Below are 27051 nucleotides of genomic sequence, written 5' to 3'. Positions count from 1 at the left end.
AATGCCACGTGTTTCGATCCTATATGGGTCTTAGAGGGATAGTTTTGGCATGCAATTAAAGGAAGAAATGGGCCCACTAAACCAGTTTAGAGCTTAGCTTTTGGATATATTATTATAAATTAATAACAATAAATGTAATAATAACAAGTTTTCTTTAGAGTTCAGATTTGGATTTAAATTTATGTGATTTTAAATAAAATATAATATAAAATTTATATTATATTTCAATTGCCTAAATTTAAGACGGTATTGGTTAGAGACTCGTGCTGAATGGCACCTCAAAATAAGTAGAACTTTTTTTCGAAGTTAGATGAGTAACTTCGTCTGACCCTCCAAAATTCCTTTACGGAGAATTAAAGAAGATCGGAGTCTGCGATTATGTATTCATTCTCAATCAGCTAAGCTATTTATCTTTTATGTGGACAGATGTAAAGTTTATTTTGATTTTATTCCAATATTTGTTCTTCTCTTGTTTAATTTCTATTTTCTGTAAGGATCATGTTCAAAATTTACTGGTAAGATTAAAAACCCAAAGACAGAGTAATGAACCCAAAAAAAAAAAACAAAAATTCAGACACACAAGCTGATGGGCACAATGAAACATCACATGCTTTATTCCATTTATCAAGTTTGTACAGAAGAGCTCTAGCAAATAAAAAGGGGTTGGACTCGACAACCTAGCGATGCACATTAAAGCATAGTTCTAGAATTTTCCAAAATTTTGAGCAATTTGTTGAATTTGAAGAGAGATTTCAGTATTATTCCCAATGCGAGTGGCCTCTGCCAGATTATTTGTTGGTTCATTCGATCGAAAATCACAAATCCTCGACATTTCTGAGCTTCTGAAAAGTTATTCATCCATGGCCAGTGACCAATATGAGCTATGCAAGTATACGCTATGCAATGAAGCTACCGCTGTCCCTAGCAAATCATAAGGGCCTTTGATGAATGAATGTAGAGAAGAAACTGTCCTACAAGGGGGCAACGATCATAGTTCAAATGTTGGAACTTCGGAAGTAAAGCCTGTTGTGGCTTGGTAAATCAGCCGGGGCAACAAATTCCGATATGGATCATTCTTTCTCTTTTCCTTCAAATAAGCAATGCATTGCTCGACATCAGACTTGGCATGTAAATACAGTTCTTGGGCATTCTCCTTGTCCTTCAATTCTTGCATCCTCCCTTCAATGAGAGAAAAACAACCAGTCATTCAACCTGCCTTAAGAATAATGCATTGCATAAACTACCAACTGTAATTATCCCATAATGAGGATCAACAGCGATCTGCAAAATAGTCGCCTAACTCGCCCTTCACCATAACATAGAAGCTGCTTCTATACTTCTGTGTAAGCATCGTTTATGCAATACACTGCTGATAGACATATTAAAAGAGTGCTTGTTGAAGAAAGGGCTATACCTTCCGTCTCAATTGGCTTTCCGAACAAGAAATAGAAACGTCCCGGGAGTTTTGGTCGAATCAGCGGAAGGTGTATATCTTGGTTTGCAACCTCCCCAGTCATGCCACTCCTATCATCCATAAATACCAAAATTTGCTTAACATGAGAAGAAACAGATTCAACAAACAAAAAAATCCTATAAAATCTGAAGTAGGAAAAATGGCCAAGGCTGCATGGCTATAAGTCACCCAATGAAATAGGGTCGTAGATCCCTTACGACAATAAAAATCACATGGAATAGAGAAAATGACAAATTGAGGAGTATATCAACATTGTAAGAAAAAAAAAATTAAGGAGGCTTCAGTAAAATCAATAAAGGAAACCTAGAATACCTCAGCTTCACTGCCTCGTTTGTTAATTCTTCTATTTCTCTCTTGAAGTAAGGAATTTTATTTAGGTCATCATAATCAAAGAATACCTGAAACAATGTGCAGTCAATTATTTTCATTGAAGATTAACTCAAATCTAGTGATGAAGAATGTAGACAACAAAGCAAGCCATAAAGAACACCTACATGCTTTTGACAAGTACAAGCCATAACTGGAGTAGACTTACATGGAGAACATGGAAAACAATAAAAATTATGTTTTCTAAGTTTTCCAAACAGATGTTTGATTACTAGAGAATGAGGTAACATTTTGGAAATTATTTAGAAAATTGAAAATTGAAAGTGAAAAATGTTCTCCACAACTAAACAATCCCTCAACTTTTACTTGATCTCTGTAAACCAAATAAATTCAATGACATGCATCCAAATATTCATTCTCTCCCAAAACGTTTCCATTGTTACCATGACTTGGTTTAGTTTTCTCTTTATATTTTAGAATTCTCTATTCTTTAATTTTAGCGTTCCATTTCAACTAGATTGTTGGCCCAAGTACTAATCACCAATCCATCCCACTAATAACAAATGCTGTCTGTCACAAGAGCATTTTTATTTTTATTTTTTCAGTTAGCCCTCTCCATTGACATGGATGCCTTAAAAATATGCGTGTGCCTTGGTGCATTGAGTCACTACATTTAAACAGCAAACGAAAGAAAACGAGATAAAAAAAAAAAACACAATGCACAGAATACAAGATTTACGAGGTTCGACAATTTGCCAAGTCCTCAGAATCAAATCAGAGCACTAATTCCACTATTTAGCAACAAGTACTAGTAAAATGCTCTACCCCTTTCCCTCACTCTCCTCATATTCTAAAACAGTTTTTTTTTTTTTTTTTCAAAACGAGAATAAATCATTGTATATGAGGATGTAGGCCAACCTTCATAAAATACAAAATTACACAAATATCCCTCTCATAAAAAACATATTTCATTTCGGGGGCAGCGCCCTCGAGCCCCCGCCTAAATAAGGATTTGATAGTACTACAACTTTATGTGGATGTGGTCCTAAATCATGCGATATGATGGAAAATGATTCAAATAGCCAAACTAAAGACCTCACACTTGTTCATTTGTTTGTCAAGGGAAAACTTCTCCTCATTTTCCAACTAAAGTAGATCAAATTTACGTTACAATTTTTTTTTTTTAAAGAAAAAGTAAATTTTCATTTGATGCTTGACACTCTACAATGTTCATACTTAAACCTTTCTATTCCCTTGATAAATTCCTGCACTGGGCAATTTAAAACACCTCTTGCTTATAGCCCCTATAAAGAGAGATCCAGTCCTTGAAGTTCCCATTAGATCAGTTTGAAGAGAGGCATTAATGAGAACCTATTTGAAATAAATTTACATGCAGGATGAAAAAAAAAGGAAAGATCCACACACAATACAAGAAGATGATTCAATGCACTGCAAAACGAAGCATGCAAGCTTACTTCAGCAATATCATCTTCTCCAACCACACCAAAAGGTACAATTTTGGCTCCAAATCTGGCTGCCATCCTCACAAATTCAGACTGTTCTGGCCAGAACAACTTGTATTCCTCACCCTACAAAATATTAAGAGTTGGGATTGCAAAATCAAATTTAACATTGTGAATTCTAAAAGGAAAATCCAACTTTCATGGCCATACAATACACATGAGCACACAGGCACATACATGTGTACATACACAGACACAATTTGCACATGTATATGCATGTACGTGAAAAAATAGATCAAATGCATGCTAGAAGACGAGCACATTATCATTGAACTAGTTTTCATTAAATTATAGAAGTCAAGTTCTCTCTAGAAGCATCATAGCGTGAGAAATTTGAGGATGAAATGCTGAATTAATGCAACAGAAGGGATACGGTCTGTCTGATATCAAGGTCCACAAACGTGAACAATTTAGCATGACACCAAATATGAAGTTCCTATAGTAACAGTAGATCTAGGGAATGATGCGGATAAATTTCTAATTTACAAGATAGGCTTGACAGAAAAATTTCCCCATCAACCAATTGAATAAAAAATATTATTTTTTCCACAGATTTTTCCTGTAATGCACATGAAAAGGAAATAGACTGTCCTTTAATTAAATATTTGTTGTTTTCAATTGGTGTTTTTTTTCAACAGGGCAAATGGGAAGGTTACGGAATGACTGAATTTCATTTTCGTGCAAGTTGAAGTTAAAATAGTGACATCAATACCAAATAGAACAAACATTTAGTTGCTATACAACAATAGTGTATATGAAGGCAGACTTTATTCCTGAATTTTTACCTTCCGATGAAGAGCTTCACGCATTCCTCCTGGATATAGAAGGACATAAGACTTTGAAGAAAGTAGTTTGTAGAAGTTCACAGCTGAGACAGGTACTGCACCCATAAATCTGAATATGTCGAATGTTGATAAATCTGGTAATCTTCCATCTCTCAATTTGACAAATGTCATCGGATGTGCTATTCCTCTCAAAATGGTATTCTTCTCTAGAAAAAATCGAGATACCAAGGGATATATTTCCCATCCCAGTAACATGTGGTAGCCAACAAATAATACTGGTCCTTCAGAAGGTATTCCTGCAAGGCCCTTCACTATCTTCCCATCATCTACAGTTGAGAGCATCACAGGTGCGGTAGCCACATCAATCCATCTAAGCTCATTATAATTGTCAGGAAATTAAATTTAAGTTAGTGTCTTTCTATTACCAGAGGCCGTGCCTTGGTGCGATGGCAAGTGCCTCCGCCTCAGAACGGGTGGTCTCGGGTTCGAGACTTGGGAGCGGCCTCTCCAAAAATGGGGGTAAGGCTTGCCAACATTCACCTCTCCCAGACCCCACTCAAAGTGGGAGCCTTGTGCACTGGGTACGGCCTTTTTTTTTTTAATCTTTCTATTACGGTTCAATTAAATTCATAGAGTTTATGAAAATGTGTTGAAGGCATTCTCACACAAAAAAGGAAAAAAAGAACAAAGAAAATAAAAGAAAGAATAAAAAATATTACCATTTTCTGCATTTGGTTAAAATGTGAAATGCAACCAGGATACAGAATCCATCTGCAAGGAGGACACCTTAAAATACTCAATTTATGTGTGTGTGCTTGTGGATCATGCGTACTTGTCATTTTGACTGACCAGAAAATAGCATATGACGTGCCTCATGGCCATGCATGTGTGCAGATATAGAATATAGTGATATCTATTGAAAAGCTAAAAGGTGCCTTGAACTTAGTATTAATATAGCAGAACAAATATTCATACAACATTTTTATAGAAAAATATCAATTACCTGAAAGGTTCAAATGATTTTTTGAATTCTGATATGGTTGGAGGTATGTAGTCAGCTACATAGTCTTGGTTTCTTGCACGGCGATAAAAACCTGCACCTCTGATGGTCACACCCAAATCAACACCATCTTCCTGTTACATAATCATAGAAATAACACATATGTTAACAGAAATTATGGCAACATAACAACTATAGTAGCAAATTTTCAGTTTGAAACATACAAAAATATGATACAGTGGCAGGGCATAATAATTTTATAAACATAGCCACTAATTCAATCAGATAAAAAACATATTGAATGTAAGGACCTAACTTGAAAGCCCATAAAATCAGACTGTCCAAGGACAGTTGTGATCAAATTCAATTCTGCTGTTTAACAAAAACAGAACAGCTATACAGTGCTTTAGATTATCATCAAAACAGGGTTTTAAGACTGATGTTCAAACCAAGTATGTTTAACCTGGCACTGAATTAGGGGTATTCTAGGCTGGATCACTGTTAGACTTGCCCAAACCCAACCTAAGGTTTCATAGTATGATGATCTATACCAACTTCAGATACATCTGAAATTCAAAAATTTCGGAGTCAATTGCTATGTATTAGTATCTACATCTGTTTCTCATGGATTATTCTATATGCACAGACATATTTTCATAAGCTTCAAGGCAAGAGAATGGCCTTCCCCCAAGCAATCAGTTAGAGAGAGAGAGAGAGAGAGAGAGAGAGATTATCCTACCAAGAAGAGGAAATGACCACTCTCACTAAACTGACGAATCTCACACTTTGGCAGCACACGACGCAGTCTTGTGCCTTCCTCTTGGCTCGGTAGCAACTGATCCTTTCCACTAGGGGACAAACAGCGTAATCAAACCCATTATTCCACAAATATAAACACAAAATGGCTGGAAGCATGAGGGGAAAATATGCATTGATGTGTATCTAATAAATTTGAAGAAACTACACGATGACAGGTGAACAATGCTGAATACACTAGCAAAAATTTATTTAAGCCAGCCCTAACTCTAAACTCAACAGGAGATGCACAGTGCCTCACTTGATCAGAACTTCCATTACAAACACGAAAGCTTGAAAGCGTTGGTTTGTTATATGATTATATCTGATAATTCAGAAAGGAAGAAGGATTTGACACCAGTGAAAAGACATCTGCGCTGTATTGAGACATATGCTGAAATACCAAATTGGCTGTGTGATAACAGAAGATTGTTTCAGGAGCTTTAGTTGGGAGAGAAATAGTTTAATAAAGGGTGAAGCAATTATAGCTAGAAAATAATTTTAAGAATTTAGACCAGGATATGAGTATCCTGAAGCCTTGCTTGGGTGTGATTTTAGATTGCAAATGATCTGGACTGTTGGAACTCATCTTGCTATGCTGTCGCTGCAGGCTATCTAATGGTTGTTATGTCTCCTGAATTAGATGTTAAAATTCAATTAAATTGCTTCTTTTGTTTAATCCTGATCATAATCATCGAGCTTAATTAGACAAGGGATATTTTTTTATAAATAGTTGGATATCTCTTTGCTTGCAATTGTAGTAGGAGCTTGAGCTTGAATCAGAAGTATATTGGATGGCATGGTGCTCCCCCTAGGCAGCTGCAATAAGAAGAAGCTTAGACTATATCCTAAATTAGGGAAACATATTTTCTCTAACAATAAGCATGGTTAGATTGAGGAAATCTTGTCTCTTTTTCTCTTCTCTATTCCATTCAGTGTTGGCTGGATGTTTCATGAGATAATATTACTGTTGAGTTTCCACTTGAACTAAAAGATTAAAACATTAGGTTAACTATTAGGTTGTGGGTTAACCATGCAAGTCAAGCCCTAAAAATCTTCTTCAGTTATGGACCAATCGCACGTGGAAACACACACTAAGTAAAACCCATTACGGGAATAGCAAACATCCAATTTTGAATAACTAATAGATAGAAAATAAATGGAGGCCACAAGAGTTGAATTCAATACCTTGGGGAAACCATGGCTCTCTACATGCCTAAAAGCCTAAACTTGTTGAAAGGTGGCTCATATTAAGAAGGGTTTGTCCACTTGAAGCTTGTTATAAGTTGGAGGTATTGTGTGGATGGCAAGAAGGTCTGAGGGCCCCTAAGGGCATTTTTGGGTTTTCACATGGGAGCTATATGTGCATGCTTGTAGCCTAAGGTTGAAATTGCTCAAAAGTGATAGCGGCAATATTGACTTCATTCTAGGTCCCTAAAAGAAGTTTAACTATCAAGAACATTTAATTGAGGCTTCGAAAATGAAATATAAAAAATGCAAACAAAAAGCTTATTCTTTTGCCTTTTAGGGTCCATCCGGATCAAGGATTTGTTTAAGGATAGGAAAGGAAAGGAAAATGAGAAGGAATATAACTATATTTTCTCTCCGCATCAAAATACTATTACAAATGAAATTTTGTTCCACTATTTAGAAAAAAAAAAAGTCAAATGTTAATGATGCATAAAAATAAATTTTTCATTGATTTGTAATATACTTTATTTTCTTTCTCGTTTTCCTTGATAACTTAACATAAATAAGGGAATTCCTTCCTATTTTCTTTTCCTTTCCCTAACATTTCCCAAGTTCCAAATAGGCCCTTAAGAAATCTGTCAGGTTTACAGAACCAAACAGTAACTGAACATCTAACTGCAGTGAGCTATAATGGTATTTACTTCCTGAACTATATAGATTGGGCCTAGGAGCTGCCAGAGTACTCACCTGGAAAGTATTAGTGTCTGAGCCTTAACAGCATGGAGACGTGAATTGGCAAAGGCAGAAGCTGATTTCAGCATCCATAGTTTCCAGAGAAGTGTTTCTCTGGGTAAAATATCAGCCAGAACCTGTGACGATAATAATCAATTCTTTCTCACCAAATTGACAACACAAACATTGGTGAGCTAGTACTTTAAATATTAAGCACAGGGAAATCCTTTCCCATCCTATCAAGCTCAATCATTTTATAAATAACATAAAATGGTATATCATATTTATGCTGCAGACAAGGCACAGCAAATTGTAATAATTTTGAGAACGGGACACCAATTCTTTCTCACCAAATTGACAACACATAAACATTGGTGAGCTAATATTTTAAATGTTAAACACAGGGCAATCCTTCCCCAAACCATCCAGCTCAATCATTTTAAAAATAACAGACAATGGTATGTCATATTCATGCTGCAAACAAGGCACAGCAAATTGTAATAAAGGTGAGACCAACACACCAATTCTTTCTCACCAAATAGACAACACATAAACATTGGTGAGTGAATGCTGTAAATGTGAAACACAGAGCAATCCTTTCCCAGCCAATACGGCTCAATCATTTAAAAAATAACATACAGTGGTATGTCATATTTATGCTGCAGATGAGGCACAGAAAATTGTAATAGATCTGAGATTGGGACACCTATTTCTCACATATAAAACATGCGAACTCAATGCATCAAATATGCTGTAAATAGTTGGTGTACTCCACAGATAATCCATCACACTGTAAACAAAAAAAAGAGTGCTCTTCAGAGTCATCTGTTTATGAATTGAATCTTACAGGAAGGTAAGATGACAATGCAAAAAGACCCTGGGGTAGCTCTCCAACTGCATGCGGCACAGGTATTCCTTTCTCCACATTAGCCATGGCCAGCTTTAAAGGATCACCTACATGGATAAAACAGCTGGTAACTGGATGTATGCTTTGAACAAAAAAGAGGCTTTGCAACTGCCAAATGCCTATAGCATCATCATGACAGTCACACCCAACCAAACATAATATTGGATGGGTCGTAAGGAAGTGCAATCCAGAAGCTTGAAGAGGATGCTCACATATGATCCGACACTAGATGCATGGCTTCCTACACAACCTTCTTCTTTATTTTTTTTCTTGGGGGGTGTTTGTTCTAAGCATTCAAAACATATGATAACATGTTCATCAGTGAAATCAGGCAGTGCAGCCTCCCTCAAATATAACTTCTTCATTGAAGAGTTGAGATCAACTGTTCAAGCAGAGCATAGCTTGGCTATGAGAAGAACTGCTTGTAAGTTTTTGAAAAGGTATAAAACCACACTACCAGAGAAAGGTTGGAAAATCACTTCATTTAAAATACAATAACAGCAACAAAACCAAGACTTAAGTCCCACTAGGTGGGGTCGGCTATATGAATCATTTTCCGCCAATTTATGCGATCATGGACCATTTCTTTTGATAAATTTAGGGCTATTAAATCCTCATTCATTATCTCATTCCAAGTTATTTTAGGTTCACTCCTACCCCTTCTACTATCCCCGCCCCCCAAAACACAATAACTAACTCACTCTTCCTCACTAGCGCGCTATGTGGCCTACATTGCAAGTGTCCATACCATCTGAGTCATCACTCCCTTATCTTATCTTCTATAGGAGTTACACCTAACTTATCGCGAATATGTTCATTCCTTAATTTATCCTTCAATGTTACACCACTCATCCATCTAAGCATTCCCATATCAGCAACTTTTACATTTTTGGATATTCTATTTCTTCGTCGCTTAACATTCTAATCCATATAGCATAGCTGGTCTTATAGTCATTCTATAAAACTTCCCTTTTAATTTTAAGGGTATTCTACGATCACAAAGCACACATGAAGCGCTTCTCTATTTTACCCAACCTGCTTTAACTTTATGCATTACATCATATTCAATTTTTCCTTCAGCTTGCATAATTGATACAAGGTATCGAAATCTATAAGTGCTATTTATTTTTTCATCAAGTTTAACTTTGTCTCCAATATTCCTCCTACTATTACTGAAATTACATTTCACATATTCTGTCTTATTTCTACTTATCCTAAAGTGTCTAAATTCCAAAGTTTCTCTCCATAATTCTAATTCAGCCTCTACTTCGCCCCTAATTTCATTAATCAATACAATATCATCTACAAACAACATACACCATGGAACCTCATTTTGAATGCTCTTAGTCAGTTGGTCCATCACTAAAGCAAAAAGATTGGGACTCAAAGCAGATCATTGATGTACACCTATGGTGATTGGAAATTTTCTAATTTCTCCATCTATAGTCCTTACATTGGTCATTACTCCATCGTACATATCCTTAATGACATCTGTATACCTACTACATATACCCCTTTTTTTCCTAAAACCAACCATAGAACTTCCCTAGATACCCTATCATATGCTTTCTTTAAGTTAATAAATACCAATCCCTCTTCTTTTCCCTAAACTTTTCCATTAATATTTTTAAAATATATATAGCTTCTGTGGTAGATCTCCCAAGCATAAAACCAAATTGATTTTCTAAGACCTCGTTTCTAACCTTAATCTTTGTTCAACTACCCTTTCTCATAGTCCCATGTCATGGGCTAGGAGATGGTGAATCAGTGGCTTTTGCCACCACCAACATCACTCAACAAATAGCTCAAAATAGAAATTATTTAATTATGTTATTTAAATACGTCATATTTTAGATAATTAATTATAACAATTTTTAAATTTAAAAATAATTACTGAAACAGAATGTTTGAAATATGAAGCTGTTTAATTACTATTTCATTTAAAATAAATAAACAAAAGATTAAAAAAAAAAAAAATCAAAGGAGCACTTTTAATACAATCTTCTAAAATGTGCCGACTAAAAAATACAACTGCATTTAATCATCACTTCTCAATATTTTGTTAACGCTTGATATACATCATTGGCCTCACAACCTAACAGCTTAACCTTTCAGGTAAAGTGGTAATCTAACATGGTATTGGAGCCATGCTTGTCAGGAGGTCCGGGGTTCTAGTCTTGCTACCCAGTGTTTATTGCTTGGTTGTTAAAATTATCTTGTTCCCTGCAATATGTCTCAGCTATTGTTTTTTTATCTGTCCACGTGCAATCAGGCTGCGCGTGCCGGGAAATGTCATGATATATATTGTTGGCCCACAACCTAACAATTTGAGCTTTTAAGTAATGTGACAATCGAAAATTTTTTTTACACAAATATTCATTTTAAAAAAGAAAACAACAACAACAACTTGGCTACAATATACAGGAATGAGAATAGCTTCTGAAGTAATAAATACTTGGACATGTCAAAAAATAAGATGGAACAAAGAACTGACAAAGTAAAAGCAAAACCCACCAAGATAACTAAGCCCCTTGAGTTATGTGGGCTCAGATTTGCATCCCTGCCTCAAATAACCCAAACTCAACTCAGTTACAACATTTTTAAAGACTACATAGACATATTGTTTATGTCATACATTTTTAGATGCACCTAAAACAGTATGGCATTTTTCTTAAAAATAACAGTGTTGGCTATAAGTTTTTGGCTTCCTGGAATCTCTAGTATTGTTAGCTCCAAGAAGAAACAAGTATTTAATTTTAAACAACTATTACTTTAATTACAAAGAACAAAGAAAGAAAACCTGTCATTAAGCTCAAAATGTAAGGGAGGCTAAGATCCATGGGGCTAGGCATGACTTCCAACAAACGTATTAGAGGTTGCAGCAGCGACTTGCCAAATGATGTAGCTGCAAAAGAACATCAATCAGGTTCTATGTAGAGTAGGTGAATATTCTGATGAATGTAGTACTACATATACCATAGCCCAGTTATTAGAGTTTGAAACAATCCATGGTCTTTCTCTTTTATAATCTTCCCTTTTACCGTTCAGGATTTTTTCTAAACAGTTTCTTTTAAGTCCCAGAACTTTGGTTCACCCAAAATTCTGCAATGGAGAACATAAATGGTATCAAAAGACAGTCTTTCCAACATTGATGTGGTACTATGTATTTTTGTGCACACCATCTAATCCCATTCATATTCTCCATTTGTTAACCTCATGCTTCATTTCATTCTTTCCAAAGGATTTAAGATCTTAGTTCTTCCCAGAATTAAGGCCAGATTAACCAGTGAAAATTCAATTATAAAATCTCAATGGAATGTCTCTTTTCTTAATATAATCACTTACTGATCAATACACTATCCATACTGTCAAATTTCCAAAGGAAATCAAAAGCATCTGAAGCGTATAGAAACCATTTCAGTTTTAAATTTCATCAAAATGATTCATGGAAAAGTTCTCACCTGGGTTAGCCAAAATTAGTATAAGATCAATATCAGGATTGCGAGCAGCAACAGCCAGTGCAAGACATGCTCCCAGAGATTCTCCAACAAGATATATGGGTCTGCTTGGGGTACGTTTAAATTCTGACCTAACTGTGATTTCAACCAACTGCACCAGTTCTGAATGCAGAAAATAGAAGAATAAGAAATGGCTACATTTCCATAGACATTTTTTTGTTTTGACAATACATTTCTTTAAAATACATCCTATTTACACAACAAATTTTGTATGGATAAAAAGCACAATTTTCAACCTTAAACAATAAGGTAAAATTTAAAATAATAGTCATTTTCTTTTTATTGTGAATATCACCCAAGAGTATGCGGGAGTGTGTGCACAACGCAAGTCAAAGTAAAAACAGAACCCAAAAAACAAGAGGAGCATAGCAATTTTTTGTTCCACAATGGGCCTATGTCCAATGTCCATAAAACTAATACAAAATCTCCACTGCACTGTCAACATAAACTGCCTTGGGGTTTCAACTGCCTACAAAGGTAGACACCCTAAATGCACCATTGGGCCTTTCTTCACTAGGGCAGGTTTCATGTGGAAGCAGACAGGCATGTGAAGATTTTGTTGGAATTTTATATACGCATGTGATCTTCATGATCACATAGGATGTATATATAGATTTATAAATAATTAATCAGGAATTAACCTATAACTTAGTTTATGAATAAATTATATGTTTAGGACCAAAGTCATGTATCCTTAATGATTAATGAAGAGTCTCCCAAGATATATTGGAATATTAGAGATACATTGGTCAAAGTCGTGGGATTTCATTAATCAATATAATCATTAAGGAATGTATCACATTAAGTCAAAGAAATTTAATGTATATTCACCTTGGAGGAAAGGAAATGGTATGCATACATTTATGATTCTTTGATGGATTAAGTCACTTATAGCACTATATAAAAGATTCTTGATCCCTCTCATCGTTAACTAAGTTTGCTAGAATTTCCATCATTAAACCAAACATAAAAGTGAGTAAGGAAGAGAAGATCAAGTAGTTTTTGCATAATTGAGACTTGATCAACATGAATAGAAGGAAAGAAGAGGTCCCTCTCACCGATTGTCTTGGTGCAAATGGCACAAGATATATCTTGAATCACAATCCTTAAGCTTACTTGGTCGTGGTTCATAAAATAAACTGAAGATCCTCCTTATGAAAATATTCTAACAAATTTCACATATAGACATAGAGGGGAGGAGTGTTAAGCGTACAGAGAGAAGGAAAATAGAGCATACCGGAAAGGAAGGAATTTCCTCTCATATTTTATCATTATCTATATGTGTATATATAAAAAAAAGGGAATAAAGTTTGTTATGGTAATCGTAGACAACAACAAACATGTTGTCTACGGTTTTACAAAGAAATGCTCAAAAGGTGTTTGTGAAAATGATTAGCCTATACAGAACTATGGGACATCAAAGCTTTCTATTCTAATACACCCCCTTGAGTTCAAGGGTGTGTCAACAACATTGAGACTCGACTTGAAACGAGTGAATTTATCAGCTGCAAAAGGCTTTGTAAGCACATCATATACTTGGTCTTGGGAGCTTATAAAGGAAACTCTCAAGGTCTTGGCAGCCACTCTATCCCTGACAAAATGATAGTCAATATCCATATGCTTTGTCCTGGAGTGGTACACAGGATTTGCTGAAAGATACGTGGCCCCAAGATTGTCACACCATAAAATTGAGGCATGAGATAGAGGAATACCGAGCTCACACATAAGAGTTTGTAGCCGTATGAGTTCGGCAGCTGATGATGCAATGGATTTGTATTCTGCCTCAGTTGATGACCTGGCCACAGTGGACTGATTTTTGGAGCTCCAGGAGATTAAATGTTTACCCAAGAAAAGGCAATATCCTCTGGTAAAGCGACGATCATCCGGATAGACCCCCAATCGGCATCAAAGTAGGCTTGAAGAGTAACTCCAGATTGAGAGGCAAAAAACAGTCCATCGTTGATGGTAGATTTTAAATATCTCAGAATTCTCTTGACTGCACTCCAATGGGGAAGTTTCGGTGCATGTAAAAACTGACAAACCTTATAGATTGAGAAAGAAATGTCAGGTCGAGTGATGGACAAATATTGTAACCCCCCTACAATACTCCGATATAGTGTGACATCCTCAAAATCAGGAGCATCATGCTTAGACAATTTTAAAGAGAGCCATTGGAGAGGTCATTGGCCCGGCTTGAAGCATGTTGCTTCGAGAAAGAAGACTTTTAAGATATTTGCGTTGAGACAGCATAATACCATTATTAAGATAATCCACTTCAATGCCAAGGAAAAAGGAAAGTCGACCAAGGTTCTTCACAGGAAAGGCACGGCCTAGGTCATTAATCAAACAATTAACAGCAAATGGTTTTAAGGAAGTGATGACAATGTCATCCGCATACACTAACAAGTAAATCTGAGTATCAAGATGTGTAAGAATGAAAAGTGATGGATCAACCTTAGAAGCAACAAAACCATAGTCAAGAAGCCATGTACTTAGCTGGGCAAACCAAGCTCTTCGAGCTTGTTGGAGACCGTAAATCGCCTTCTGAAGTTCACAAATGTGATGAGGCCGGGTTGGATCAACAAAGCCTTGGGGCAGCTGCATATAAACATCATCAGATAATAGGCCATGTAAAAAGGCATTCTAAATATCAATTTGATGCATAGCCCAACCTTTGGAGACAGCAATAGACAACACAAGCCAAATGGTAGTTGGCTTTACTATTGGACTGAAGGTGTCTTCAAAATCAATTCCAGGCTGTTGGTGATACCCTTTTGCAACCAGACGAGCCTTCCTTCTTTCAAATGAACCGTCCGCAAGAGTTTTGGTGCGATAAACCCATCGGCAGCCTAAGACGTTTCGGTGAGGGGCGGGAGGATCGAGTGTCCATGTCGAGTTTTGAAGAAGAGCATCATACTCAGCCTGCATAGCTTGATTCCATTCTGAGAATTGAGAAGCATGACTGAAACTCGAAGGATCATCCGGGACCTGTGCAGAGATGGTGACACAATGTCGAGTGGGGTAGGCAACAGTACCATCGGTAAAACGGTGAGGATGAGAAGAATTTGTTTGGCCTCGAGTGATTATAGGGGATCGTGGTGGAACTAAGATAGGAGAAGGAGAGGGAGAATGTCGAGCAGATTGAGATCGAGATGGATCGCCAAATGACGGTATTGAAGTAGGGTTTGAGATTGGTAAAGTGTGGGATGAAGGAGATGGGATCGAAGAGGAAGGATTTGGAGCTGGACGAGGGGTCGGGGCTGGGCCAAGAATAGATGGGCTGGAAGTATTAGGAGATGAATGTGGTAATGGGCCAGGCTGGGAGACAGGGAAAACTGGTAATATGGCTTGGACTGGAACCGAAGGAGGTGGGGGTAAAGTGGGCTGCTTGCGTGAGAATGGAAAGGACCGTTCATTGAAAATTACATCACGAGAGATAAATTTTATGAGTCTGGAGGTCCATACATCTGTATCCTTTATGGACCGGGCTGTAATCAAGAAACACACAAGAAGTAGACCGAAATTGAATTTGTGAGAATTATAAGGTCATAAATTTGGCCAGCACTCACAGCTGAATACTTTGAGGAATTTGTAATCAGGTACAGACTTATAGACCATAGAATAAGGAGATTTATTTTTAAGAGTGGGTGTTGGAAATAAATTAATGAGATACATTGTGGTTTCAAAAGCTTCGGCCCAATAAGCAAAGGGAAGAAAGGAATGGCCAAGAAGAGCAAGCCCGGTCTCAACAATGTGACGATGTTTGCGTTCCACAAGCCCATTTTGTTGATGAGTGTGAGGGTATGAGAAACGATGAGTAATCCCAAGTTGTTTGTATATAGAGGTAAGTGGTTTAAATTCACCACTTCCATCAGTTTGTAATGTAATTAACTTGGAATTAAACAATCGTTCAATAAATGGCAAAAAGGTTAAGAAAATATGAGGCACATCTGATTTTAATTTCATCAAAAAAAGCCAAGTGAAACGAGTATAGTAATCAACAAATGAAATGTAATATTTATAGCCATTGTGGGAGACAAAGTGAGCCGGGCCCCATACATCAGCACACATTAACTCTAAAGGCCTAGTATAATGGGCCGAATTTGTTTGAAATGGAAGTTGATGACATTTTGCAAGTGGACAAGCTGAACAAAAGAAAACTGAGTCAGTTGGGAAATAAGGCAAGCGCTTGGAGTGCAACACGCAAGAAACTAAAGCGAGAGAGGGATGCCCAAGCCGCCAATGCCACTGATCAACCAAAGTCCGTTCACCAACATGGGCAGATGAGGAAGGTAGATTAGGCGTGGTGGTAGGGAAGATGTAAAGGCCGTCACAAGTGAGCCCGGTGAGGAGGGTTTTCTATGTCTCCTTGTCCTTCACAGAAAAATGAGCGGCATGAAATTCAAAATAGAAATTATTATCAATGCAGAATTTAAGAACGGAAACAAGATTTTTGGTAATAGAGGGGGCATGAAGAAGATTACGAAGAAGGAAGGGAGAGGAGTTGAATTAAAGAGAGAAATCACCGAAGTTGTCGATGGAAATACCGGCACCATCACCCACTCTAATGGTCTCATTTCCGCATAAGGCACTGACGACAAGTTCAAGTTAGACAGATCATGAGTAAGATGATGAGTGGCCGCAGAGTTGGGGTACCAGACTAAATCGGAGGAAGGAAGCTGTGCTGTATAGTTTGCTGAGAAGGTCTGCGGTGCTTCATACTGGTAGGAGTGATTGAAACACTGGCGGCACTGGAGCGCAACATGCCCAGTTTTGTGACAAACTTGACAGATCGAATGGTGAGAGTTGTATTGCTGATACAGCTATGGGTGAAACAATGGAGAGGAGGATTGTGATGATTGAGTACGTCCGCCATGAGTGTTAGAGAAATGACGACCTCGTCCACGTCCTTGACGACCTTCCCGAAAAGAGCTGCGACCACGTTGATCACGCGAAGCTGAGCTGAATGAGCAGAGGGCTCAACAAAAGTAAAGGAGGAACGATTTATATGGGAAAGACGAGTTTTATGGATAAGCAGCAATTGATAGAGTTCATAGAAGGAAATGGGGTCTCTGCGCGTGGTAATGGAGGTCACAAATGACTCATAGGAAGGACCAAGACCATTGAGAAGATAAGTGATCATCTCCTTCTCAGATAGAGGTGTGCCAGAGTAGGCAAGCGAGTCAGCTAGTTGTCGCACCTTGCCGAAATAACCTGAAATCGATTGGTCGCCCCTGGACAGATTCGTGAGTTGAAAACAGACTTGAAACTCTTTGGCTTGAGATTGGAAAGAAAACATGGAAGAGATGGAGGTCCATAACTGGTAAGAGGTAGTGGAGGAGAGGACATGAGTTAAAATGGATTCAAAGCGGGATGAGAAAAGAATACTCAGTACGAGTTGATCTGTCTTGCGCCAAGCATGAAATTCTGGGTTGGGTTTTGGAAGTTCAGCGGATGAGCTGGGAAGAATCTGGAGGTGGAAGGGAAGACCCATCAACGAAGGAGAATGTTAAAATAAATAAATTGTATTATTCCGGAATTAAAGTTATCTTTACAATGATATTTATACTAGTATTTATACTAGTATATGAAATGAAAAATACAACTAAAATAATAACTAACAAATTAACAACTAAACTACCTAACAGATTAACAACAGATTAACAATTCTAATACGCCCCCTCAAGATGGAGATGGTGAATAAAGATTTCACATCGCCATCTTGCCGTAAAAAGACGATGAAAAAAAAAAAAAAAAAAACTCCATTAATGTGAAGCATGACAGCAAGGCAACGGCGACGGAGATGATCCGTAGGAGAAGATGCCGATGCATAAAGCAGGCGAGACGTGCCGGCGAAAACGAAAATTGCTGCGAAGTGAAGACCAAAGATATGGCCCAAAACGAAGGAAAAGTCTATAAAAATTTCCTTCAAAATCAAGAAACTCCAAGAGATTAACTGTCTCTGCGAAGGAGTGACGAAACACGGCATAGCCGGGAATGGCTGACCAGCAGATCAGACCCAATACAAGTGAGCCGTAGACGAGACGGAAACGACGACACGGACTAGCAGATCAAACCAGAAATGAGAGTGGAGAGCTGCGAAGTCACTCTAAGGTGCGAAGCTCCTGACCAACAATCACTGCAACTAAAAACAAATCAAAGAAAACAGAAATATACCGAGCCGCATTCTAACATAGGCGCCGAAATAAGGACACTGGAGCCGGAGAAACAGTCCAAAAGCCTGAGGTCGCAAGAGAATCTTGACATTGATGTCCTTTTTGCGATAAATCAAGTAAAATTACCAGGAATCAACTTCAACTGAGATAATGGAATAGCAGATATGGAAGGGATTTCCTGAAGACCTGTTCCAGAATTCCAATTGCCACCATTTTTTATTTTTTTTTTAAACTAATAGCAACAAACAACATCCCTGCTCAACAATCAGAGATAAAACAAAATTCCATCCAAACTTCAAAGAAAAACCTGAACAAGACCAAAAGCCGATGCTTGGTTCACTGGATTCACCCATGTAATTGGGTTCACGAAAGTATATCCACAAACTGTTACCCAAGCTAAAGGGGCGAAATTCGGGCGGCGAAGAACTAATCAACGGTGACATACTCCTAGCCAAGCTTGACGCAAACCGTGAGACAGGTCTTGATCTTGTTCCAATTGCCGGAGCATTGTGAATCACCAGCTCCTTTGTGTCATTCTTTCGAACACTTGGAGCACACACAGGAAATGAAACCATACTAAACAATATTCCCAAAATTTCAGAGCAGAATATGGGAGAACGGAAAAAAAAATGTATGCAGAATAAGAATCAGAAAATCCAAGAAGGGGAAGCGACGCAATCACCAAAAGGGGAAAGAAGAAACCAAAGAACTGAAAACAACAGAGTCGTGGTGACTGCCCATCACGAGAACGACGAACTGGGGTTGCAAGAATCCGGTTTCATAGGCATCATCAAGAAGCTTTAAGGGCTTCAACATGAGGAATGATCTTGATTGTGAACGGGAACCCATGAATCTTGATTGCAAGAACAGTTTACTTGCTCTTCAAACGCTAGAAGCCGAACTTGAAGTCATCACCTTCGCTGGCGATGACATCGACGGAACTCTTCGCAGGGAACAATGGAAGAACTCTCAAGTTTTCTTGAAACAGAGAGAGAGAGAGGGGAAGGAAAATAAATGCTCTGATACCATGTTAAAATAAATAAATTGTATTATTCCGAAATTAAAGTTATCTTTACAATGATATTTATACTAGTATATGAAATGAAAAATACAACTGAAATAATAACTAACAAATTAACAACTAAACTACCTAACAGATTAACAACAGATTAACAATTCTAATAGAGAAGAGGTCCTGACCTCTGAGACATGCAAATGTTTGGACCTTCCAGAGAAGGTAGTTGTCTGAGGTTAATTTGGTGGTGACAATGTGAGAGAAGGACGAAGTAATGGTAGGATTCGGAAGTGAAGGTGAGGAAGGAAGAGGAGGAGGTGGAGGAACATCAGCCATGGATTTTGGACAATGAGTTAGTAGAGCTCTGATACCATGTTAAGCATACAGAGAGAAGGAAAATAGAGCATACCGTAAATGAAGGAATTTCCTCTCATATTTTATCATTATCTGTATGTGTGTATATATATACAATGTAAAGGAATCAAAAAGGGAATAAAGTTTGTTATGGTAACCGTAAACAGTAACAAACCTGTTGTCTACGGTTTTACAAAGAAGTGCTCAGAAGGTGTTTGTGAAAAAGCTTACCCTATACAAGACTATGGAACATCAAAGCTTTCTATTCTAATAGGGAGGGTCATTTCCCTTCATGTGAAATTCTTCAAACAAAAATTATCAAAATTCTGAATAAATCCTTCACCCAATAATCTGACATTCATCATACAATCTTCAGGCAACAGCTTAATTCCATGTCATGCTTAATCTACTTGGGCTGATTAAGTCAGGTCAAGGCATTGCATTGGTTATTTAGATGCACATTTTACATCCAACAGCAAATAAACAGAATAAAATGACAGAACAATTCTGCACAATTAAGGAAGCAAAGAAGAGAGTAGGGGAAAAGGACCTGTAAATGGTGTTCGATCCATAATCGGAACATGCAAGCACCACATATCAAAAATCCTTCATTCAAAGAAAATTCCATGACTTCAAAAACATAAACAATCACAGTAGAATTACTAAACCTACACTGCATTTGATAGAATTAGTATTAAGTAGAAATAGTGAAATAGCATTTTATAGAACCAGTAACTAACAGGAACATAAAAGGACGGAAGGAAGAAAAAAGGTGAAAGAAAAATGTGAGTAAAAAATCCCTTTTCCTTTGTTTGGTAAGGAGAAAATTAGAGGAAAGATTCGTAAGAAAGTAAGTAATAATTACTCCAAAAATGGGAAGAAAATGGATCAAAAAGATTTGCCCATTAAAGTAAGTAATGGTCAATTTTTTCCCACCAAACCAAACGAGGAAAGTCCCTTTTTTTCTTTTTCCTTTTCACTTCTTTGCACATTTTCATTTCCTTTTCCTGCTCCAAGCACTAGTGTCCTTTGAAGTTTGAACACTTACTTTCCAAGCTTCTGATGATGCAAAATAAGCCCCAGTCCAGTTCCATCAATCCCTGAAGAATTTAGATGGGCAAAAAAGAAAAAAGCAAATTATAAATAATAGTTGCAGGTCCATTTTTTAAATTAAAAAAAAAAAAAACCTTGAAGTACAGATTGTGCAGGGAAATTTTGAAAAATATAAATTAATTAATTAATAAACGAAAAAATTAATTTTAAACTTTTAATTATATAAAACATCAACCAACGATGCGTTTGTTTGGATCGAAACTGCTTTCCGAGAAAATGTTTTCTCGCGAAAAGAAATAGCAAAACAAACTACCGATTTCTTGCTGAGTGAAGAGACAACGAGAAAGAAAGGCACTGACCGGGCAAAAAGAGAAGCAGAGGAGAGTTGCTCACGCGACACGCGCACTCCAAAGGCGAGAACCACCTAGGCGGACCGCCGTCCGATTTAATCAAACTCTTTGACTCCTCGAAGTAGTCCTTCAACCCACGCCGTTCGATCTCCGGCGCATCAGAGTTCTCCGGAGGCTTCGAAACCGCCTTCTCAGCTTCGTGCCTTCGCGTTACATTCTCGTAGATTCCGCTCGCCGGCGCTTGCTGATGCTCGACGGACACGGCGCTCCGCCGAGTCGGACCGGCGTGCCGGTGAGCTGATTTCACTTCTCGACGGAGAGCCGGCGAGAAACCGGTGGCCACATAGAACGCTACGGCGGCCGCCATGGCAGAGCTTAGCTAGCTCCTCCTCAGACCAATTGAACTCGATCTCTCCAGGGACTTCCGCAGATTTACAGAAAAAAGTTGATTGTTTGATTAATAATTCTAAATAAAAAATTAAACAATTCATTTAAAGAATTGAGAGGTGTCTTGCTGGTGGTGAGCTGCGATTGTTCGTCCCGACATGCACCGAGTCGTCGGATTGGGTGTGGATATACTGCTGTGTAGAGGAGAGAAGCGATTTCATGTGACGCGGTCCAGGAGTTTCTGTGGACGAGCACTCGTTTGATTCGCTGCTTGGTGGGATCATCGGCACAGCTGGGACCAGACTGCAAAGTCAGTGCTGGGCGACCGCCACGTGGCACCAGCCAGACCAGCAAAAGGAGAAAAGTTAAGTTACCTGGTGACCTTTCGGGATTAGTGCATAATGACTTTCTATTTTTTTGTCTTGCATGAAGGAATTTTTTTTTTGTTTTTTCCTTTGATTGAGGGCATTTGCTCAAGTTTGTCGAGTATTTATTTTTGAAAAAAATTATATAACAATTGACAAAAAGGTGGTCATTAGGGTGAGTTTAATTTGAGTTTAATCGAATTAATGTTCGAACAGTTCAATTTGAAATTTGAATAATTTTGAGTATTTGATTTTTGATTTGGAAATGGAGAATTTTAATTCGATTAACTAAATTACTCAAATTATTAATTAATTAATAATTAAATATAAATTAGTAATATTAATATATAATATATGTTAAATCTTAAATATTTAATCTTAAAATATCCATTTTTATCAATAAACTCTTTTATTAATTAAGTTAAAATTGGTAAACTATAAACAAAATTTGCAATTATATTTTGTTTTTTATAATTAATTTTAAATTTATTCGATCAAATTCGGTTAACCGAATTATCCGAAAAGTTGGTTCAGTTGGATACAGTTCAGTTACAACAACTAATTCGATCGGTTCAGTTAAAGATTAGTATTAATTGAAAACTTTCATTAATTTAGTTAACTAATCTAATTTGACCAAACCAACCGTTTGCACACACCACTAGTGGTGATATCGAAATTTTAAACATTCATGATAATCTTAAATTTTTAAGTGCAAATTATGATTAAGAAGTAGTTAATCGATTGATGATGTAAAACGATAATTTTAATTTTAAATATATATTGTAACTTGAATTTCTTTTTGTATTGAATTTAAATAAAATGTAACATAAAATAATATTTGAATTTATCCGAATTTTAATTTAAGATTTAAAATTCATACTTTCAAATACAATATAAGAGAAATAGTTTTAAAATGGTTTATTTTAAGATTTAAAATAGTTTTTTTTTTTTTTTTTTTCACAGGAAAGTCTTTGATGAGTTTACAAAATGTGTTATATTGGATTTTACGAGGTTTTGCAAGATCTCTTGGTCTTTCATTAAGTAATAGCTATAGATAGATTTTGTTTCGATTTTCAAGCACAATGTTTTTACTAATTAGTTCTCGACGATTGTAATTAAAATTTCTTTATAGAAAATTACATGTGGGTTAAGACTAACCTTGGTTGAATTCAAGAGAGAGACTGAAATGCAGGGCGAGCTTCAGAGCAAAAGCAAAGAAAAAAGATTATTCCACTCTAAAGGGAGCGAAGTGAGTCATTGCTCGATGGGGCACGAGCATCTAATCGTCATTCACTGCCTTCGAGATTCTTAGATATTGATAATCGTCATTCTAATACAACACTATTAAAATTTAAAATAAATTTTTATATTACTCGTGAATTTTTGGCACTTCTGTGCACACATATAACTAGAAAATGACATCTATCTAATCATAGATTGATTAAGTGGCTAGTTGTAGGGAAGCTTTTATGCCAGTTAGCATGTTCATGCAATTATTACCACTTGAGCATGTGGTTCAAAAAGATTTTCGAGTAGAAAAACAAAATGGGCATGCAATATCACAAAATGATCATGTTGCATTGGTAGGGTATCGTACTTTAGGAATCACATGTCGTCTGGAATCTATTTAGTCAAACCTTGAATTAATTAAGAATTATATTTATATTAAAAATGTAAAATGGAAGACCAAACTTGAGCATTTTAAATTGTCGAGAGACCAAAAAAACATATGAATAAGGGCTAACACTCTAAGAAAATTAATTCTAGTTATGATACTTAACATAAGATAAGTTTTTTATTTAATTTCTTATATATTTTTTTTCCTCATGAACTAATTAAAAGATATTATTTTATTTTACAATTTTTTTTATTTTAACTAGATGAAAAGAAAAAATATATATATGAGGAAACTCATTTTTTATTGTCCTGTTATATTAAATATTATTGAGAATGAAATTTTATTTTAATATGATTAAAAATATTTTTTTTAAAAAAACTCAAATATTCTTCGTTCATAAATTTAATATGTTTTTTGTTTTTTGTTTTTTTTATAATCAAATATAAAAATATAATTTCTTTAATATATTTTTTTAATGTTTTTCGATTTCCTTTGAATTTAATGGGCCGGCATTTCATGTTATAGCAACCGACAGCCACAGAAAACGCTATTGCGGGTGCCATGGCAGAACCTAGCTAGAAATTCAACTTGATATCTCCGGCTAATTCCGCAAATCTATAGAAAAAATTGATCGTGTGATTCATCTCGAATAAACAATCAATTAATTACTTTAAAGAATTGAGAAGTGTCGTGCTGGTGGTGAGCTGCAAATGTTAGTCCTGATATTTGCTTATTCAGACACGAAGAAGATTTTGATTTTCTGATGTATGCATGGGAGTTCTTGGTTCAGCTGCATCGAAGTTTTGAAAATTGAACCGAATTGTTGAGATTGTAGGTGTGGAGTCATCAGTAGCAGCGCCTTCCCCGCAGCTTACGTTGAAATGGAAACCTGCAATAAATGGAGACTAACAACCTAGTCGTGTTCTTTGACATTGGAGACTGGCGGCCACCAACCTCCGCCGACTATGCTGAAACTGTAGCCGCCTTCCTTTGAATTTTACTACCCAATCTGTGTATATATATGTGCAATATGAGAAGTGAGTGTGTGTTGTGTCGTGCGCAGAGTGTAACACCCCGATCCCGAAGGGTCTGGGATATTAACTTTTTACTACTAATTTACAGTGGAAGCAAAATAAACTCAATTATTATTAAACCAGAGCACTAATTATTCATATTACAATCATTTATTTCAAAAGAAGAAAAATTATACAAGCATAAATATCTGACATCATACTATATTTCTAAACAAATCTTTATTTTTCTATCCCCACCCGCATGCTTGCTAAGCCTGATTTCCAACATGCTCTTCAGAGTTATCTGAAATAAAAATATGATTGGAGTGAGACGACACTCAGTAAGTAAATAAGATTATTATTAGTGTGTGGCCAAAATGAGCTTTTAAAAATTTCGTAAAACAATATTTAATATTATAACTTCAAAATTTCTTTTAGAATAAATATAAATTTAAAAATTTCTGCATAAAACTTTTGTCATCAATTACAACAGTAAAATTTTATAATTATATACTATAACTGTTAAATTAAACTTTTAACTTTAAAACTGTAAAAATATTTAATGATAAACATACATATACTTTTCCTTATATGTTTTCCTTATATCGTCATTTAAGCGACAAAATTATCCTTTTCACGTAAACTTACACTTTTCCTTCAAATTATTAGTAACTTTATACACGTAATTAAATATGTATAAACATATATTATAAAAACCACCCTTAGGCCTGTTTTCTGTAATCATGTTTACCCCAATGACTAGGTAGTGTGGTCCGAAGACTGGACTTAGCTGGCTGGCCGACCAAACTAAATCAACGTACGTAAACTTTAAGTGAGATTTTCCTTATTAAGTCCTGGTCTAGAACCAGGTGTGTACTCAGGAGAAATCCACTAACATAAATAACCACTCTGTAAATAGTGTGGGTGCACTCTGATCCGTATAAACTTTAAGCTGCGGTACCGAGCATCTGTAACTTTGAACTTTCGTTGCCATAAGGGGTTTTAAAATCATCTTATTATAATTTATGCAATTTAAAATAATATCGTAAAAATCTCATCTTTACTCATATTTTCATAAAAAATGTAACGTAAAAATAAACTCATGCCATACAATTTTTGTGTTAAAAATATATATAATTTTATTTTTGAATAAAAAGAAATGCTGAAAATTTACCCGAGGGGATTAGAACATTTCATAACCAAAAAAATAGATGCAAGTATATTAAAGATAGAACTGGTATAATTAAATATGCGTAAAAATAAACTCATGGAAATTTTATGGAACTAATTAACATAATTGAAATTTACTTATAAAATAAACTTGGGTATGAATTTTAAATAAAAAAAAACTAACATAATCAAAATTTACTTACCTTCTTCCTTACGAACACTGTAACTATCTCTAAGAAATGAGATCGGAAAGAGTGGGTGATTGAGAACTTATTCAAAAATTCTCTCTCCACCACAAATTCTTTCACTCACTAATCCTTCTCTTCCTTGAAAAATTGTTATAAAAAATGAAGGTTGAGAGCTCCCTATTTATAGGAAAATTGTGGGGAAGAAATGAAATTTATAAAAGTGTGGGAGATGGGTGAAATTATAATTTTTAAAAAAATTAAAGAATAGGCAAGGGATGGGTAAGGTATGGGTTGAGTATGGGATGGAGATGGAGACCATGTGGGAGTGCTTGCCACCATTCCCATTAAATAAATTTTTAATTAATCACTTACCTAATTAATTAGTCAATTAGTTAATTAATTATTTTATTATTTTATTATTTTTCTTAATCATTATTATCATTATTATTATCATTATTTTTACTTTTAAACTATTTTTAGTATTTATTTATTTTTGAACAAGAATTAAATTTGAATTTTGAAAACTCATGTGGGTCCCACATGGTCTTGTGAGCTCCACATAACTTCGAGACCCGAATGGATCCTACGTAACTCGAATAACTCTTATACGATTTTATGCATCCTACATAGCTTTGAAACTCGTGTAAACCTTCGTACGGCTTCGGGACTCATGTGGGCCCCACACAGTCTTGTGGGCACTGCATAGGATGCCTATATTACTATTATTTTATCATATATTTCTACAAATTATATCAATCAAAACATTATTTTATGTACTTATTTACGTATATAAACAGTGTCTTGTAGTTTCGGGACTCATGTGGACCCCACATAGTCTTGTGGGCCCCACATATGATACCTATATTATTATCATCTTATTATGTATTTTTACAAATTATGTCCGTCAAAACACTATTTTATGTATATATACTTATTTACATGTACAAATAGTGTCTATCCTGTTTATCCTCTGAAATTTCATTTTGACCAAGCCGACCTCCAGGGAGTGACTGAGCCGCAACGGTCTTTGAACACTCACTAAGACAAGGTCTTTCTTAGGCATCAAACATGGAATCAAGGATCCTACAGAAAAACACTTCTGTATTGATA

At 36.1% G+C, this 27051-nt stretch overlaps 1 protein-coding gene across 2 annotated transcripts; it reads right to left on the bottom strand.

Moving 5' to 3' along the window:
• Window positions 1–587: 587 nt before the first annotated feature.
• Window positions 588–21816, bottom strand: LOC131167749 (phytyl ester synthase 2, chloroplastic-like). 2 transcript variants are annotated; one of them, XM_058126624.1, is made up of 14 exons: window positions 21210–21816; window positions 20846–20897; window positions 20348–20403; window positions 12196–12354; window positions 11535–11639; window positions 8675–8781; window positions 7843–7964; window positions 5849–5957; window positions 5113–5243; window positions 4110–4479; window positions 3277–3390; window positions 1787–1872; window positions 1415–1524; window positions 588–1179 (listed from the first exon to the last, which is right to left on the bottom strand). In XM_058126624.1, the coding sequence occupies exons 1-14, from the start codon at window positions 21565–21567 to the stop codon at window positions 989–991; spliced, it is 2070 nt and encodes a 689-aa protein (XP_057982607.1). In that variant the 5' UTR covers window positions 21568–21816; the 3' UTR covers window positions 588–988. The 2 variants fall into 2 exon arrangements, with proteins under 2 accessions (XP_057982607.1, XP_057982608.1); XM_058126625.1 differs by lacking the exons at window positions 5849–5957; window positions 7843–7964 and having other exon boundaries at window positions 21210–21743.
• Between the last annotated feature and the right edge of the window lie 5235 nt (window positions 21817–27051).

The sequence above is a fragment of the Malania oleifera genome, chromosome 11, assembly GCF_029873635.1.
Source record: "Malania oleifera isolate guangnan ecotype guangnan chromosome 11, ASM2987363v1, whole genome shotgun sequence".
NCBI lineage: Eukaryota > Viridiplantae > Streptophyta > Magnoliopsida > Santalales > Ximeniaceae > Malania > Malania oleifera.
Note: the sequence above shows the minus strand (reverse complement) of the source record. Positions and strands in the feature narration are given on the sequence as shown.

Coding starts and splice junctions, on each gene's coding strand:
- LOC131167749 (XM_058126624.1), bottom strand. CDS start 21,567: ATGGCGGCCGCCGTAGCGTTCTATGTGGCCACCGGTTTCTCGCCGGCT. Junction 20,898..21,209: donor TCTGCTTCTCTTTTTGCCCG/GTCAGTGCCTTT, acceptor TAAATTCTTCAG/GGATTGATGGAACTGGACTG. Junction 8,782..11,534: donor CATTTTGAGCTTAATGACAG/GTTTTCTTTCTT, acceptor TTATCCATGTAG/GTGATCCTTTAAAGCTGGCC.